At 41.8% G+C, this 14,033-nt stretch overlaps 1 protein-coding gene across 3 annotated transcripts in view; it reads right to left on the bottom strand.

The window, feature by feature from the left end:
- Positions 1–922: 922 nt before the first annotated feature.
- Ofd1 (OFD1 centriole and centriolar satellite protein) overlaps positions 923–14,033 on the bottom strand; it is a 36,668-nt gene continuing 23,557 nt past the window's right edge. For 2 of the 3 annotated variants that reach the window (XM_090326780.1, XM_090326778.1), the window contains 9 exons: positions 13,515–13,626; positions 10,473–11,072; positions 9,633–9,744; positions 9,131–9,231; positions 7,418–7,537; positions 3,480–3,637; positions 2,437–2,589; positions 1,901–1,968; positions 923–1,087 (listed from right to left, as the gene is read on the bottom strand). In XM_090326780.1, coding sequence (XP_090182906.1) covers positions 1,045–1,087; positions 1,901–1,968; positions 2,437–2,589; positions 3,480–3,637; positions 7,418–7,537; positions 9,131–9,231; positions 9,633–9,744; positions 10,473–11,072; positions 13,515–13,626 — 1,467 coding nt within the window. In that variant the 3' untranslated portion in view covers positions 923–1,044. The remainder of the gene's footprint in view (positions 1,088–1,900; positions 1,969–2,436; positions 2,590–3,479; positions 3,638–7,417; positions 7,538–9,130; positions 9,232–9,632; positions 9,745–10,472; positions 11,073–13,514; positions 13,627–14,033) is intronic. The other variant, XM_090326779.1, reaches the window with a different exon arrangement.

Raw genomic sequence — 14,033 nt, 5'->3', positions numbered from 1 at the left:
TATTTTTTGAGGGACATATCTAAATCACAGTGGGTGTCAAACTATCTCTAGAGCTTAGAAGAGTCTGTGTCTTTATGTGGAGAGAAAACATGAGAGTTCGGGTGTGGGGCGTGGGGGGGAGGGTAATGGGTACCAAGACATGTGAAAGGGTATCAATGTATGTGAATTAATGCACCTTCTATCTGGCAAATATCATGTAACCCTTTTACTAATTACAATAAAAAAAAAAAAGAAAACATGAGAGTTCTAGAAGATGGCCTCATGTCTTGCAAGTCATAGCACAACTCTGAAGGCACATTGTATAAACTTTTAAACTGTAGGCCTAGAATTTAATCAGGAAGTTTTCATGTAAGTATAATGAATGAGGCAAGCTTTCTTTTGTCAGTCAAGGGGCTTGAACTCAGGGTCTGGACATTATCCCTGATCTGTTTTTTGCTCAAGGCTAGCACTCTATCACTTTAAGCCACAGCTTTACTCCCAATTTTGGGGTGGCTAATTGGAGATGAGTTTCATGGACTTGGAGCTGAGGATGTAGCTTAGTGGCAGAGTGCATGCCTAGCATGCATGAAGCCCTGGGTGTGATTCCACAATACCAGATAAACAGAAAAAGCCAGAAGCGGCACTGTGGATCAAGTGGTAGAGCACTAGCCCTCAGTACAAAGAGGCTCAGGGATAGTGCCCATGCTCTGAGTTCAAACCCCAGGACCAGGGGGGCGGGGCAGGGGAAAGAGTTTCACAGACTTTCTGGCCTGGGCTACCTTCAAATCTTGATCCTCAGATCTTAGCCTATTGAGTAGATAGGATTATAAGCAAAAGAGGCAAGCACTCAGCCACAAATGAGAAATTCTATGGCTTAGCTTTCTCTTCACTAAGTTATTCTGGGTTCATACAACACAAAAATAAAATCATGTCAAAATCACACTTGATGACATAGTTTTCGTTTTATTAAGAATTGTGTCTGATTACAGAGAAACATTTAACAAGGAGTCCGTGTTGTGTAATTTCTCACTGTTGTATATAAGAAGCCAGGGTGCTAACGTAAGATTACCAGACGTCATCTTGATCTTCCTGAGACAAGCCTGCAAGACTAAATTATATAAAAATTAAAAATTTAAGACAGTCATATTAAGTTAGAGATCTTCATAATGTTCTCAACCTTTCTCTGTGAGGTTTCTGCCCTGACATATAATTTGTATGAGGATCAGGATCACAACGATAGAAAGATCACCGTGGACTTTTCTTTCTTTTTGTGTGTGTGAGTGTTGGTTATGGGGTTTGAACTCTTAGCCTAGGAGCTGTCCCTGAGCATTTCAGCTCAAGGCTACCGCCCTACCTTTGGAGCCACAGCACCACTTCCCGTTTTCTGGTGGTTAATTGGAGATAAGAGTCTCAGGGTCTTTAGTGCCCAGGCTGGCTTTGAACTATGATCCTCTGATCTCAGCCTCCTGAACAGCTAGGATTATAGGCATGAGTCATCGCACTGGCCTACAAAGTGGACTTTTCTGAAGTCAGTTTTTTTTTTCTCCTTTGCCCCTGCTAGCCTCAATTTTTTTTGCCAGTCGTGGAGCGTGAACTCAGGTCCAGAGCACTGTCCTTAGACTTTCTCAAGTCTAGAGCTCTATCACTTAAGCCAAAGCACCACTTCAGGCTTTTTCTATGTGTGTGGTACCCAGGACTAGAACCCGGGTCTTCTTGCATGCTAGGCAAGCACTCTACCACTAGGCTACACTGCCAGTCCCTCTAGCTTCAAATTCATGATCATCCTAACTCAGGCATGCACAATCAAACCCAATTTAGAAATCAGTAATTTTGGCTGCTCCAATAATCTCTTAAACACAACCTCAAATGTGTGAAGCATATGAGCAACAAATGTTTGATTAAAGTGTTGGGGAAACCATACCTCTCATCCTTTTCACTATCTTGTAGTGTATCCACTAGAGAGCATTCTCCGGATATCTTTTTCAAACCCTGATAGGAAGATAGAATAAATTGAGTTCATTTCTTGAAACACTGATTTCTCTAAGAACTATCTTTTCAATATACAGGTAATATGAGTCTTAGCAAGACATTTTAGTGTGCATTTTTAGTAACATATCAAACTACAGTATAAATGTCCAACACTCATAATTCAGACTTCGAAAAAGTGTCATACAATCACTGCATTTGTTATTCAGTGATAGATGATCACTTCTGGTTTTGAATAAGATATGCCAACCTATATGAACTTAGACAAATGAAAATCTCATTACTGTTTTGCCCAAGTCAACATGATGAAATTTTGTTGAAATACTAATATTTAAAACATTTGAGGTTCTATTTGAAGTACACGTTTTCTACGTTTCTCATCATGTTGTCTTCAACAAAGACAGACAATAAATCAGTGCCCCTCCACTCCTCTGCTACTCTTAGAAAATGTCCTGGCCATAGAAAGGGAACCTTATTTACAGATGCCTGGTCTTGTTGCTGCTGGATGACTCTCATGTACTTCTCTAAAGGATTTTCCTCATGAGCAGATTTGTCGTTCACTTCTTGAACACTTGTTTTTAGTTCTTTTTCCATTTCAATCCTTAGTGATTCTTCAATCAGCTTCTAGAAAATAGATAATATATAATTAGGCTTTAAACAGCTTGCCAACCACTGGTAACTCATGCCTTTAATCCTAGCTACTTGGGGCATTTAAGAGCTGAGGATCACAGTTTGAAGCCAGCCGAGGCAGGGAAGTCTCCAATGAACCACCCCAAAGCTGGAAATGGAGCTGTAACTCAAGTGGTAGAGTACTAGCCTTGAGAGCTGAGGGACAGTGGCCAGGATCTAGGTTTGAGCCCCCAAACTTGCACACACGCAAACAGCTTTCAAGTGTTTAATAAACATAATATAATGTTAGTACAATTTGCATGCTACAGAAATAGATACACACGCATTCAAAATGAAGTCTTTGATGTATCAATGAGAGACCACCAAGGAAGGAAGGCATTACTTTCCTCAAATGTCCTGTGCACGGAGACCTAAATCGGCAAGGAATCCAAGACCATTCATATAGCATGTGAAGTGGCCAGAATAACTCACCTACCCAGGAGCAAAACCAGGGCATGGAAGGCAAGAAGAAAATTATAGTACAGGAAGGAGGCAGGCAGTATGTGTTCCTGGAAGCAGCTGTGAATTTCCAGTCTGGCAGCTCTTCTCTTGAGCCACTTTCTAGTCCTAGCTAGCTGACTTTGGATGCCCATACAAAAAAATGGTAAAGCAAAGCCTAGTCTGCCTTCCTTAGAGGCCTTGTAAGGACTCACTGAAAGAATATATCTAAGTGCTTTCAAACACTTTTTCTGCTAGGAAGCCAAAGAGAGGCCAGGGATGTTTTCACAGTTGCCTGCCACTTCTCTGCACTCAGGACACTATTGGTGCATCTCCTTGAGCTCAAGGAACCTACTGAAGACATCCAATGGAGAATCTAGTACAGAGACTTAAGTCACACATATTACCCTCTCGTGATCCAGTTTTGCCAGTTCTCTTCGTTCCCTTTCTAGAGCTTCTTGTCGGTCACTCTGCCTTCTTTCTTCTGTATGCATTTGTTCTTTTACATGTTGATCCCACACTTTTTCTTCATCATTTTGCTCCCCTTGCTGTTTCAACTCTATATCTAGCAAGATAAAAACAAACAAACAAAAACAAAAACAAGGGGAAAGCTTCCAGCATCAGTTTTTTTTTTCCTTAGTGAATATAGACCAGTTGGCAAGAAGATCACTTGATGCTTTTCACGGATTCTGGTGACCTGTTTCAAGCTGTTGTGTCACTGTTATTGTCTTCAATCCCCTAGACCTATGTGAAGCAATTATCTCTTACCTTGTATTTTCCTGGGACAAATACAAGTCACCAGGAATGACCTCAACTCTCCTCCGTGCTATGTCCTCTGTGCTTACTGATCTCTTCCCTGCCTCAGTCTTTCCATGGCAAATCTTATATTTCTGCCTGTGTTTGATTGTGATTTCTCCACCATCTGTGGGACTGTGACTGAACTATTATCCCTGCTGTTTATTTACACAGCAGTTTTATAACTTCTCCTCCTGTAATGTGGCTCAAGTCTCATTCTCCAAACAATACAGCAACACCCTACCCTGTTCGCTGTTCATTCTGTTTCCTTCACATTGATGGTGATCATTCCTGGGGTCTTAGTGATCATCTTGGACTGAACCATTCCCACATCTTTTTTTTTGTCAGTCATAGAGCTTGAACTCTGGGCCTGAGTGTTGTCCCTGAGCTCTTCAGCTTGAGGCTACCACCCTACCCCTTGAGCCACAGTGCCACTTCAGGTTTTCTGGTGATTATTTGGAGATAAGAGTCTCATGGGCTTTCCTGCCTGGGCTGGCTTTGAACCATGATCCTCAGATCTCAGCTTCCTGAGTGGCAAGGCGTATAGGCATGAGGCACCGGTGCCTGGCTTCCCGCATCTTTTGAAATGTCTTCGTCTCTCCCTCTCTAGCATCATATTCCATGTTCCTATAATTAGCACGTGGAAAGTCCACAGTACTAGCGTTACCCCTCAAGCTACACCAACACTTTCATCATGTTCTTTCTAGGCAGATCATGGTAGTACATGCCTGTGGTTCTAGTTACTCAGGACGTTGAGGCAAAAGGACTGCCTGAGACCTTGAGCAATACAGGGAGATCTTGTCCTTTAAAAATATGGTTATTTTATACTCTGTATCCACTTGGCTATCAGGGCTGGCTGCATGTTTGAGTATCTCATCTTGCTGGTGCAGAGAAACTTCTGGGAACCATTTCCCTGGGAAGCTGAATGTGGAAGTCAATGCTCCAGCAACTTGGCCACCAGCACTATGCATTTCCTGCAAAGAAGCTGTGGTTCAGGGTCTGAGAATCTATCTTTTCCTTTCCATAAGGATTGCTGGACTTTAGCCATGGTTTTTGTTTTGCACCTTCCCTGGCTCCTTAACCTGAGCTGCACTATTCTTTCTGCCTCTGCCACAAAACCCAAATGCTATTTCAAACCCAGTTTAAATGCCACTCCTTATTCTCCCAGTGACAAATAACTCCCAACTACACTTCACCTTTCATACCTATTCTATTCTATTCTATTCTAATCTATTCTATTCTATTCTATCGATAAGGCCTATGTTTAAATACTTGTCTAGTCCCTACACTTCAAACGTTTAAGTCTCAGGCTCCTAGATGACAACACTTGTCTTTCTCTTTCAATGTGGGCCTTACCTGAGCAAAACCAATAAAGCAGAGAAACCCACAGGCTCACCTGAGCTCGTGAGCAATAGGAAAGGTGGCTTCCATAGGCAGAAATGTAATATCTGCCTTGCTGGTGAAGGAAGGGCACTCCTGGATGGTATTCCCTCCTTAGAAGGAATAGTAATCTAAAAACAGGGCTGGGAGAGGAGGAAGCTGGGGAGAAGGGAGGAAGCTTTTTTTGTCCCTGGGAGCTAAGGGAAGCACACAGAGACCTTTCTGACACAGGTCCAGAAGTGTCCCAAAGACACAAAGTTATGATCTAGAAAGCATTATTATAATCTACATTATATCTGGAGGCAGACTGACTAGCTCTTTCCTAATTTCCCTAATCAACTGTCATTTTGGTTCCTTCACTCAGTTCTGAGAAAGTGCCCTTTCTCAGCTGGAGCAGCGCCTCCCTTCTGAGGGCATTGGAGATGGCCTCCATGTCCAAGACTCCATAAAGACAAAAGTGTGCATGTGAGCTGGGTGTGGTGGCTCACACCTGTAATCCTAGCTACTCAGGAGGCTGAGGTCTGAGGATCAAGGTTCAAAGCCAGCCCGGGCACAGAAGGACCTGAGACTCTTATCTCCAATTAACCTCTAGAAAACAGGAAGTGGGGCTTGGCTCAAGGGTAGCGCTGTAGCCTTGAGCTGAAGAGTTCAGGGACAAGGCCCAGGCCGAATTCGAGCCCCATGACCCACAAAAATAAGTGTTTATCCGGTAGGCCTGCCCCTAGGAAGGCACTCAGCAGCAAAGGCTGTTAGTCAAATCTGGTTAAGTAAATGCCTTCCAAAGCAGATTCATCTTGGAGTCAGCAAAGTTAGCCAATCCTTTCAAAACCTCTTGCTTTATCCCCTGATTATACATGTTCCTGAGTACTGTGGGTTAAATTAAGAAACTGCTAACAAGAGGCTTTTAGTATGTTTGGGGGATCATGTCCGCATGTTTGGGAGGGACTAATGGTGGCTTTACATGAGTCATTTTCTTGCGAATTTGAGGCTTATATTTTGGTCCAAGCAAAAAAGGGCCTGGTTGTTGGCCCAAGCTGGACCAAAGCACAAATCTCCCAGCCCAGCTCCCTGCTTCAAGTTTCCTGCTCCCTGCTCCATCTACCACCAGAGAGGGAGGGAGGTAAGCTGGAGGAGAGGAAGGAAGTATGGACTAGACAGGAAAAATCTGATGCCAAGTTTTCTTTCAGGGATAACATGTGCCATCAGCTTTCCTGTAAACGGAAACAGGCTTTACTTTTTCTTTTTTTAAATTCACTACTGAAACTTGAAGCTTTGGCATAGACCTTTAGCGTTTTGCTCAAGGGTGGTCGTCTACAACTTAAGCCACAGCTCCACTTCTGGTTTCCTGCTGATTAATTTGAGGTAAGAGTCTCATAGACTTTCTTGCCCAGGCTGGCTATGAACCATAATCTTAGCTAGGATTACAAGTATGAGCCACCAGCTCCTGACTGAAATATAATGTTTTACTATTTAAGTTTCTTAAAACACAAACGAAGCAAACAGAAAAAGTTGTTCATGTTAGAGATACAGGATGGGAGTTGGCCATTATTTCTGTGTTTCCTCATTATTTCTCAAGATGATAAAGGTTCCTGGTAATAGATTGTGGAGAAAAAACTCAGGGACACTTGTAATTGTTTTATTAGATGGTGATCAGGAAAAGTGTTTTCCTGTAATCCTAGCTACTCAGGAGGCTGAGATCTGAGGATCACGGTTCAAAGCCAGCCTAGGCGCAAAAGTCTGTGAGACTCTTATCTCCAATTAACCACCAGAAAACTAGAAGTGGTACCTTGGCTCAAAGGGTAGGATGGTTGCCTTGAACTGAAGAGTTTAGGGAGAGTGTCCAGGCCCAGAATTCAAGCCCCATGACCAATCAATCAAAATAATAATTATAAATAATAATAATAATAATAATAATAAAGGCAACTCTCCCGTGAAAGACTAAATGAGAAAGCTTCTCTTCAGAAGTTTTCATCAACAATAATTTTACATGTTTATATGGGGAGTTCTTCAAAAATGTCACTAACAATGGTAACACCCCAAATCCAAGCCTTGGAATCATTTATGCTCTCAAATGTGCTTCAGTGGCTACAGGAAGGAATTTACAGAGCATATATATTGGCATTCAATGTATGGCTGTGCTGCCTGCTCACTGAAAAGAAGAACCACTTACTTGGGTAGTGATATGGGGTGGGTCTGGGTGTTACAGCAACTGTAGCAGCATCCATGAGAGGCATATCACCAGCTGGGTGGAACTCATCGCTTTCAAACTGCCTTGACCTGTTCTTTGCATCTACAGGAGGTAAGACAATTGTGCTGAGTCCTTAGTAACAATGGCAAGCAAAGAGAGAGAAGTGCAGGGTTTGACGATCTAACCAGAAGGGACTCGAACTCAGCTGGAAAGACTGAGCCCTTTCTGATAGCATTGCAGAATATTCTCAACTACTTGTCAATATCAATTCTCTAGATATTCTTCTACTTTAGAGTTACATTTATTCACTTCATTACCCAACAGGAAAAATCAATCTACTAAAAGAATATAATTCACTGGATTGCTGATATATTATTTGAATTCAATTTAAACATCAATGGTTTAAACAAAGTCCTTTTAACTAGTGAGTTAAAAAAACTTCAAAATTTAGCCAGGCTCAGAGGCTCATGCCTGTAATCTAGCTACTCAGAAGGCTGAGATCTGAGGATCAAGGTTCAAAGCCAGCCCAGGCACAAAAGGACCTGAGACTCTTATCTCCAATTAACCCCTAGAAAACAGGAAGTGGGGCTTAGCTCAAGGGTAGGGCAATAGCCTTGAGCTAAAGGGCTCAGGGACAACGCCCAGGCCCAGAGGTAGGGTGGTGGCCTTGAGCTGAAGAGCTCAGGGACAGTACCCAGGCTGAGTTCAAGCTCCATGACCCACAAAAAAAAAAAAGAAAAAAAAACTACAAAATTTCCTAAGCTTTCTCATTGAACTGTCCAAAATATGACATTTTCAGATTTGATGATGAAGTTTACAAGGCTAGATTACATATGAAAGTAAAGATTTCTCTAGTGATAAAGAGCATCAGAGATAATGTATTAGACATTTGTTGTACTTCTAGAGTAGACTACGGGGTGAAATAGTCTAAGGCAAGATCTCAGGGTCTGGGCACTGTCCCTGGGCTTTCTCAAGGCTAGCACTTTTTACCTGAGCCACAGCACCACTTCCAGCTTTTTCTGTGTATGTGGTACCAAGAAATTGAACCCAGGGCTTTGTGCATTCTAGGCAAGCACTCTGCCACTACGCCATGGTCCTGGCCCTGTATGTATTTATTTTAATAGTTTTTCATTGAAGACAGTTTTCTAAATTTGAGTAATGAACAGAACCAATCTAAAGAAAAATTACTTTTTTATTTAATTTAATTTTTTAACCAATTTTGGGGCTTGAACCCTTGGCCTGGGCACTGTTCCTAGGCTTCTTTTTGCTCTTTTTCCTCTACCACTTTAAGCCACTATGCCACTTCCGGTTTTCTGGTGTTTAATTGGAGATAAGTGTCTCACAGACTTTCTTCCTGCACTGGCTGGCTTTGAATTGGCTCCTTAGATCTCAACTTCCTGAGTAGCTAGATTACAGGTGTGAGCCATCAGCACCCAGCGAAAATTTACTTGTTTTAAATCTGAGATAATTCCAAAGTTGGCAAATTAAGGATTTATTGATGGGTTTCCCTGTAACTTTGAAATTGTGGATAGTCCTGAATACTTCTAAACAGAGATTCAGAGGCATCCCTAAAAACGAGGCAATATATTGGCAATTGAGGTCTATCACAAAATATACTAATAGCTATGTTTCACCGAAAGTAAGCTTTCTGCATTTGCAGCTAATCGGCTTATCAAATATCTACAGTGAACTTACATTGAAAAGATGATTCAAATTCTTCATTATCATTAACAGGTAGCTTGTCCAGGTTTGATATTTCAATTTTGTCTTGAACTTCAACTTGTCTCTGATAAATACTATATCAGAAAAACAAAATTCACGAATGGGAAGTGTTAATAACCCCAAAGCCAAGAGCAGAGGGTTGAAAAAAAGCTTTTTGTGCCTCAGGAAACACATGTACAAAATTTATTGTTCTTCGGCTTATACATAATGGCTCCAGGCCTGGGCTGTGGCTCACTGGTAGAGTGCTTGCTCAGCATGTACGATGATCTGTGTTCCATCCCAGCAACATACAGATACCCATTCACACGCACACATGCACACGCACATATGCACATGCATACGTACACATGTCCATGTGCAGACACACACACACACACACACACAGTGTTCAGTTCATTAAATCACCTGACACAACCAAAGTACAAGGTAACAGGTGACATGCTTCAACTGAAGCTAATCGGAAAATGGTACTTACTTTGCCTTATGTGGCAGAGGGTCCACGAAGGGAGGGAAGGAGCGGCTATGCCTATCAGCAAATGCTCTGACAGGACAAAAACTAGGAGAAGACGCCTGTGATTTAACCAGACCTAAGGGGTAGAAGGAATCAGGGCAAGAATATTAAAAAGTTCACGGAGAAGATATGAATGTAGTTTTGCAAAAGCTCTCCTAGTTCAAAGACAAATCCTTTGTTATTGTTGTTGGTCATGGGGCTTAAACTCAGGGCCTGGGCGCTGACCCTGAGCTTTTATGTCTAAGGCTAGCACTCTTACCACTTTGAGCCACAGCTCCAGTTCTAATTTTCTGGTGGTTAAATGGAGATAATTGCCTTATGCACTTTCCTATCTAGGCTGGCTTTGAACCATGATCCTCAGATTCAGCCTCCTGAGTAGCTAGGATTACAGGTGTGAGCCACTGGCACCCGGCTCAAAGACAAATTCTATCTATTCTACAGTATTGTGAGATCCACAAAAGAGTCAGTTAAAGTGCATGAATCTAACTGTAGATGTTATACTAAAATGTACAAAATTAAGCAGCATCGAGGGAAAGCCACTAATGCTCTGTAGCCATCTCTACTCACTAAGCAAATACCATTCCTCTATCCACAGACCTGTGACATCGAAGACCATGCCCCTGTTGACCAGAAGAGGGCAGACTGAGATCAGCCCCCAATGCTCAAGCACTCCCTAGATTGACTGCTGTGTGAGCTAGACCATCTCTGTGGTCCAGATGCTATACTCTCATTCAAGAGGTCTTGTGTAGACCAGGGCTGCCTACCTTCCAGAGTATTCCACAAGCCTATGAGTGGGTGACATACCTTCCACATACATTTCATTATGGAGGCTTCTTCTGGCTTTGGAAAGAGGTGTAGAGGAAAACTGTTTGGAGGAAGAACTCCTGTACGGCTGATGGGCCACACTGCCAGTCAGTGGTTCTGATGCTTCACACTTTTCCTCTTTAGGCACGTGCACCTGAGGCGGCTCAGAGGCAACATGGGCCTCTGTGCAAACATGGTTTTCCAAGGAACAGGCTCTGATGTCTTTGCATATGTCTAACAAGGGCACAGACTGCAGGCGCTTTGATGATGCGGGTGGGCTTTTGGGAGTGTTCAGAACGACTCTTTGATGGTATTTTCTGAAAGCCTTTTCCAAGCGTTCAGCTTCTTGCTCTAGTTCTTTTACCCTTGCCTTAGTATTGACTACAAACTCATGGTCAGAGTCAGGGGAACTACTTTCCTTCATCGACCGTGGATAACCTATTATTTTTGCCATGATGGCATCTGCTAGAGCCTTTCCTTGTTCAAATGGCCTGATGAAGAGATTGGTCTCTATATCACCATTGGAAGGCAGCGTGTTGTCACTCACAGGACGATTGGACAGAGACTGCTTTGGATTGCGATATACTTCATTCTCTAAGGCTGCCGATCACAAAAAAAGAAAATTTGACAAACGATGAGAAAAGCCAGTGAATCAAACACATTTGTGAATCTATTTTTTTATAAAACTGAAAGAAGGTAATGCAGATAAATTTGCTCATTAAGGCATTTCTGAAGCCACAGTAACAAGTACTGACATTTATGACGAGCTTATATATATCACCTACATCTTCATATATCTGTCTTTGGCAATGCATGATATCAGTTCACAAATGGTTACACATGATTTGGAAATCCAAGAAACTCTGAAAAAATGATCTATAGTTTATTTGATGGAACATCTAACCAGACTTGAACTCATTTGGTTGAAAAGCATAACCTGACTAGACATAGACCCATTTATAATCTGTATATATTCCTATCAGCATGAACATTTGTGTATTTGACTGCAAAAATCACAAACATATTTCAATAGAGGGAAAATGCCCAATTCCCATGGGTTTCGAAAAACCCATAGTTTATAGCTAAAATTTCGGAATTTCAGACCATACAGAGGATATTCGTTTACATCACTGTAGACAAGACATTCATTCTGTACCCCCTTCTCAGCTAAGGGATGGATGCTTACTGAGTACTGGGGCTCAGTGAAATAATCAGCAAAGGCTACACTTTCTGAGATTTCCTAACACAAAATCACTGCACATGCTAGATCCTCTCCTGCAATGTCGACACATGCAGAAGGGCTCCAGCCTTGCTGAATTAATGTTCATGATGGAAGTCTGCTATGATTTCAGCTGCAGCCAGTCTGGGAGAAAATGAGGAACCGGAAAAAGTACAGATGAGTACAGAGAAAAATGAAAATTGTAAGCAGCACTGGTGGCTCATGCCTGAAATCCTAGCTACTTAGGAGGTTGAGATCTAAGGATTGTGGTTTTAAAGTCATCCCAGGGAGCAAAGTCTATGAGAATCTGATCTCTATTGAACTACCAAAAAAGTAGAAGTAGAGCTGTGGCTCAATTGGTAGATTGCTAGCCTTGAGTGAAAAAGCTAATGAACAGTGCCTAGGTCCTGAGCGCACACACACACACACACACACCAGTAGAAGACAAGAGAGTGATGAAAAGAGTACAGGTGGGAACTACAAAAAGCTCAGATCAAGGAAGTCTGAGGAACCAGCTGAACTGACAACAAATATACTCTATAAATTACAAAGTAACTGGAATAGAAGGTATCCACGCTGTAATATCCTCCCTGTAAAGTAGCAAGTGGTAAATATTGTCCAAACTGAAGACACAACAATGCATCACTAGCAGTAACTATTTCTTTAATGCTGGTACTGGGCCTTAAACTCAGGGATTAGGTACTGTCTCAGAGCTTTTATACTCAAATCTGGTGCTCTACCACTTGAGCCATACCTCCATTTCTGGCTTTTTGGTGGCTAATTGGAGATAAGAATCTCATAGACTTACAGCCTGGGCTAGATTTAAACTCAGATCCACAGATCTCAGCCTCCTGCGTAGCTGGGATTACACATATCAGTTACCGGCACTCAGAGGAGCAGTAGCTATTCTGTGAGTATCGTTTATCAGCCAGGAGGGAAACCACAGCCCATCTCATTTTATCTTTCTTTACTATGGTTCACTTGGTATTATTATACCCAGCAAAAATAAGGAAATTGAGGCCAAGGGAAATTAATGTATCATATTTTGGGGTCCAAAATAAATATACATCTTTAAATCCAACAGGAATGTTCTTTTCACTGAGTCAACCTGTTTCTCTCACATATTTTTGCATCTGTATATTAAGGAATATATAGAAGTATTGAACAGAGGACCTTATTATTAGGGTAACATAGAAAAAAAGGGAACGCTTAAGATAAATTTGGGGACTTTCGTATCATCATCACCACATCTTTGTTATTAGTGTTCTCTCTCTCTCTCCCCTCTCCCTCTCCCCTCTCCCCTCTCCCTCTCCCTCTCCCTCTCCCTCTCCCTCTCCCTCTCCCTCTCCCTCTCCCTCTCCCTCTCCCTCTCCCTCTCCCTCTCCTCTCTCTCTCTCTCTCTCTCTCTCTCTCTCTCTCTCTCTCTCTCTCTCTCTCTCTCTCTCTTTCTTTGTGGCTTGAACTCTGGGCCTGGGCTCTGTCCCTGAGCTCTTCAGCTCAAGGCTACCACCCTACCCTTTGAGCCACAGCGCCACTTCTAGTATTTTAGTGATTAACTGGAATTAAGAGTCTCAAGGTCTTTAGTGCGGGGTTGGCTTTGAACTGTGATCCTCAGATCTCAACCTCCTGAGTAGCTAGGATTACAGGCATGAGCCGCTGGCACCCAGCTAAGTCTTATCTCTTGAATGGCACATACTTCTATGGCTTTCCCCCAGTACAAGAATCACTAAATATGTTATGAAGAAGTGACCATCATTACAATTCCACAAATGTCTGAAGCTTTACACACAGATATATATTTACGGGTTAAAAATGTTTCTAACCTGTCTGAGTTTGTTTCAGTTGTGATTTTAAATCAGTAACCTGAATAGTTAACCTCTTTATAGATGCATCATAATCTAATATCTGGGCCTTTAGCTGTGCAGAATGTTCGATCTGAAAAGATTTAGAGAAGAAAAAAAATCAATGTAAAACAAATCTGAACTTGTTTCAAAAGGGAAAAGAATTTTATTGTGTTTATCCTCTTTTCTGTTTTACCAAGACTGAGTAGCTTTATACCAGTAATCAATGGTCTCCATTTAAGACCAACAATAACAAACAGAACAGATAATTTTCATTACTTTTTTTCATTCATAGAATAGCTACTTTAGGGTCTGCAGGCAGCAATCAGAAGGATACAATAAACATTTTTAAATCTTAGGATGAGAATCAAGCAACTAATGGGTGGGTGCTATTACCAGGCATTCTGAAAAGATTATGTTTAAGTGAAGTTGCTTTTTGTTCAATATATTACTAGGAAGAATATAATGCCAAAGAATTATTAGTTTATGTCAGCTCCTTAA

This window comes from Megascapheus bottae, chromosome X, assembly GCF_031878675.1.
Source record: "Megascapheus bottae isolate mThoBot1 chromosome X, mThoBot2.hap1, whole genome shotgun sequence".
NCBI lineage: Eukaryota > Metazoa > Chordata > Mammalia > Rodentia > Geomyidae > Megascapheus > Megascapheus bottae.
Note: the sequence above shows the minus strand (reverse complement) of the source record. Positions and strands in the feature narration are given on the sequence as shown.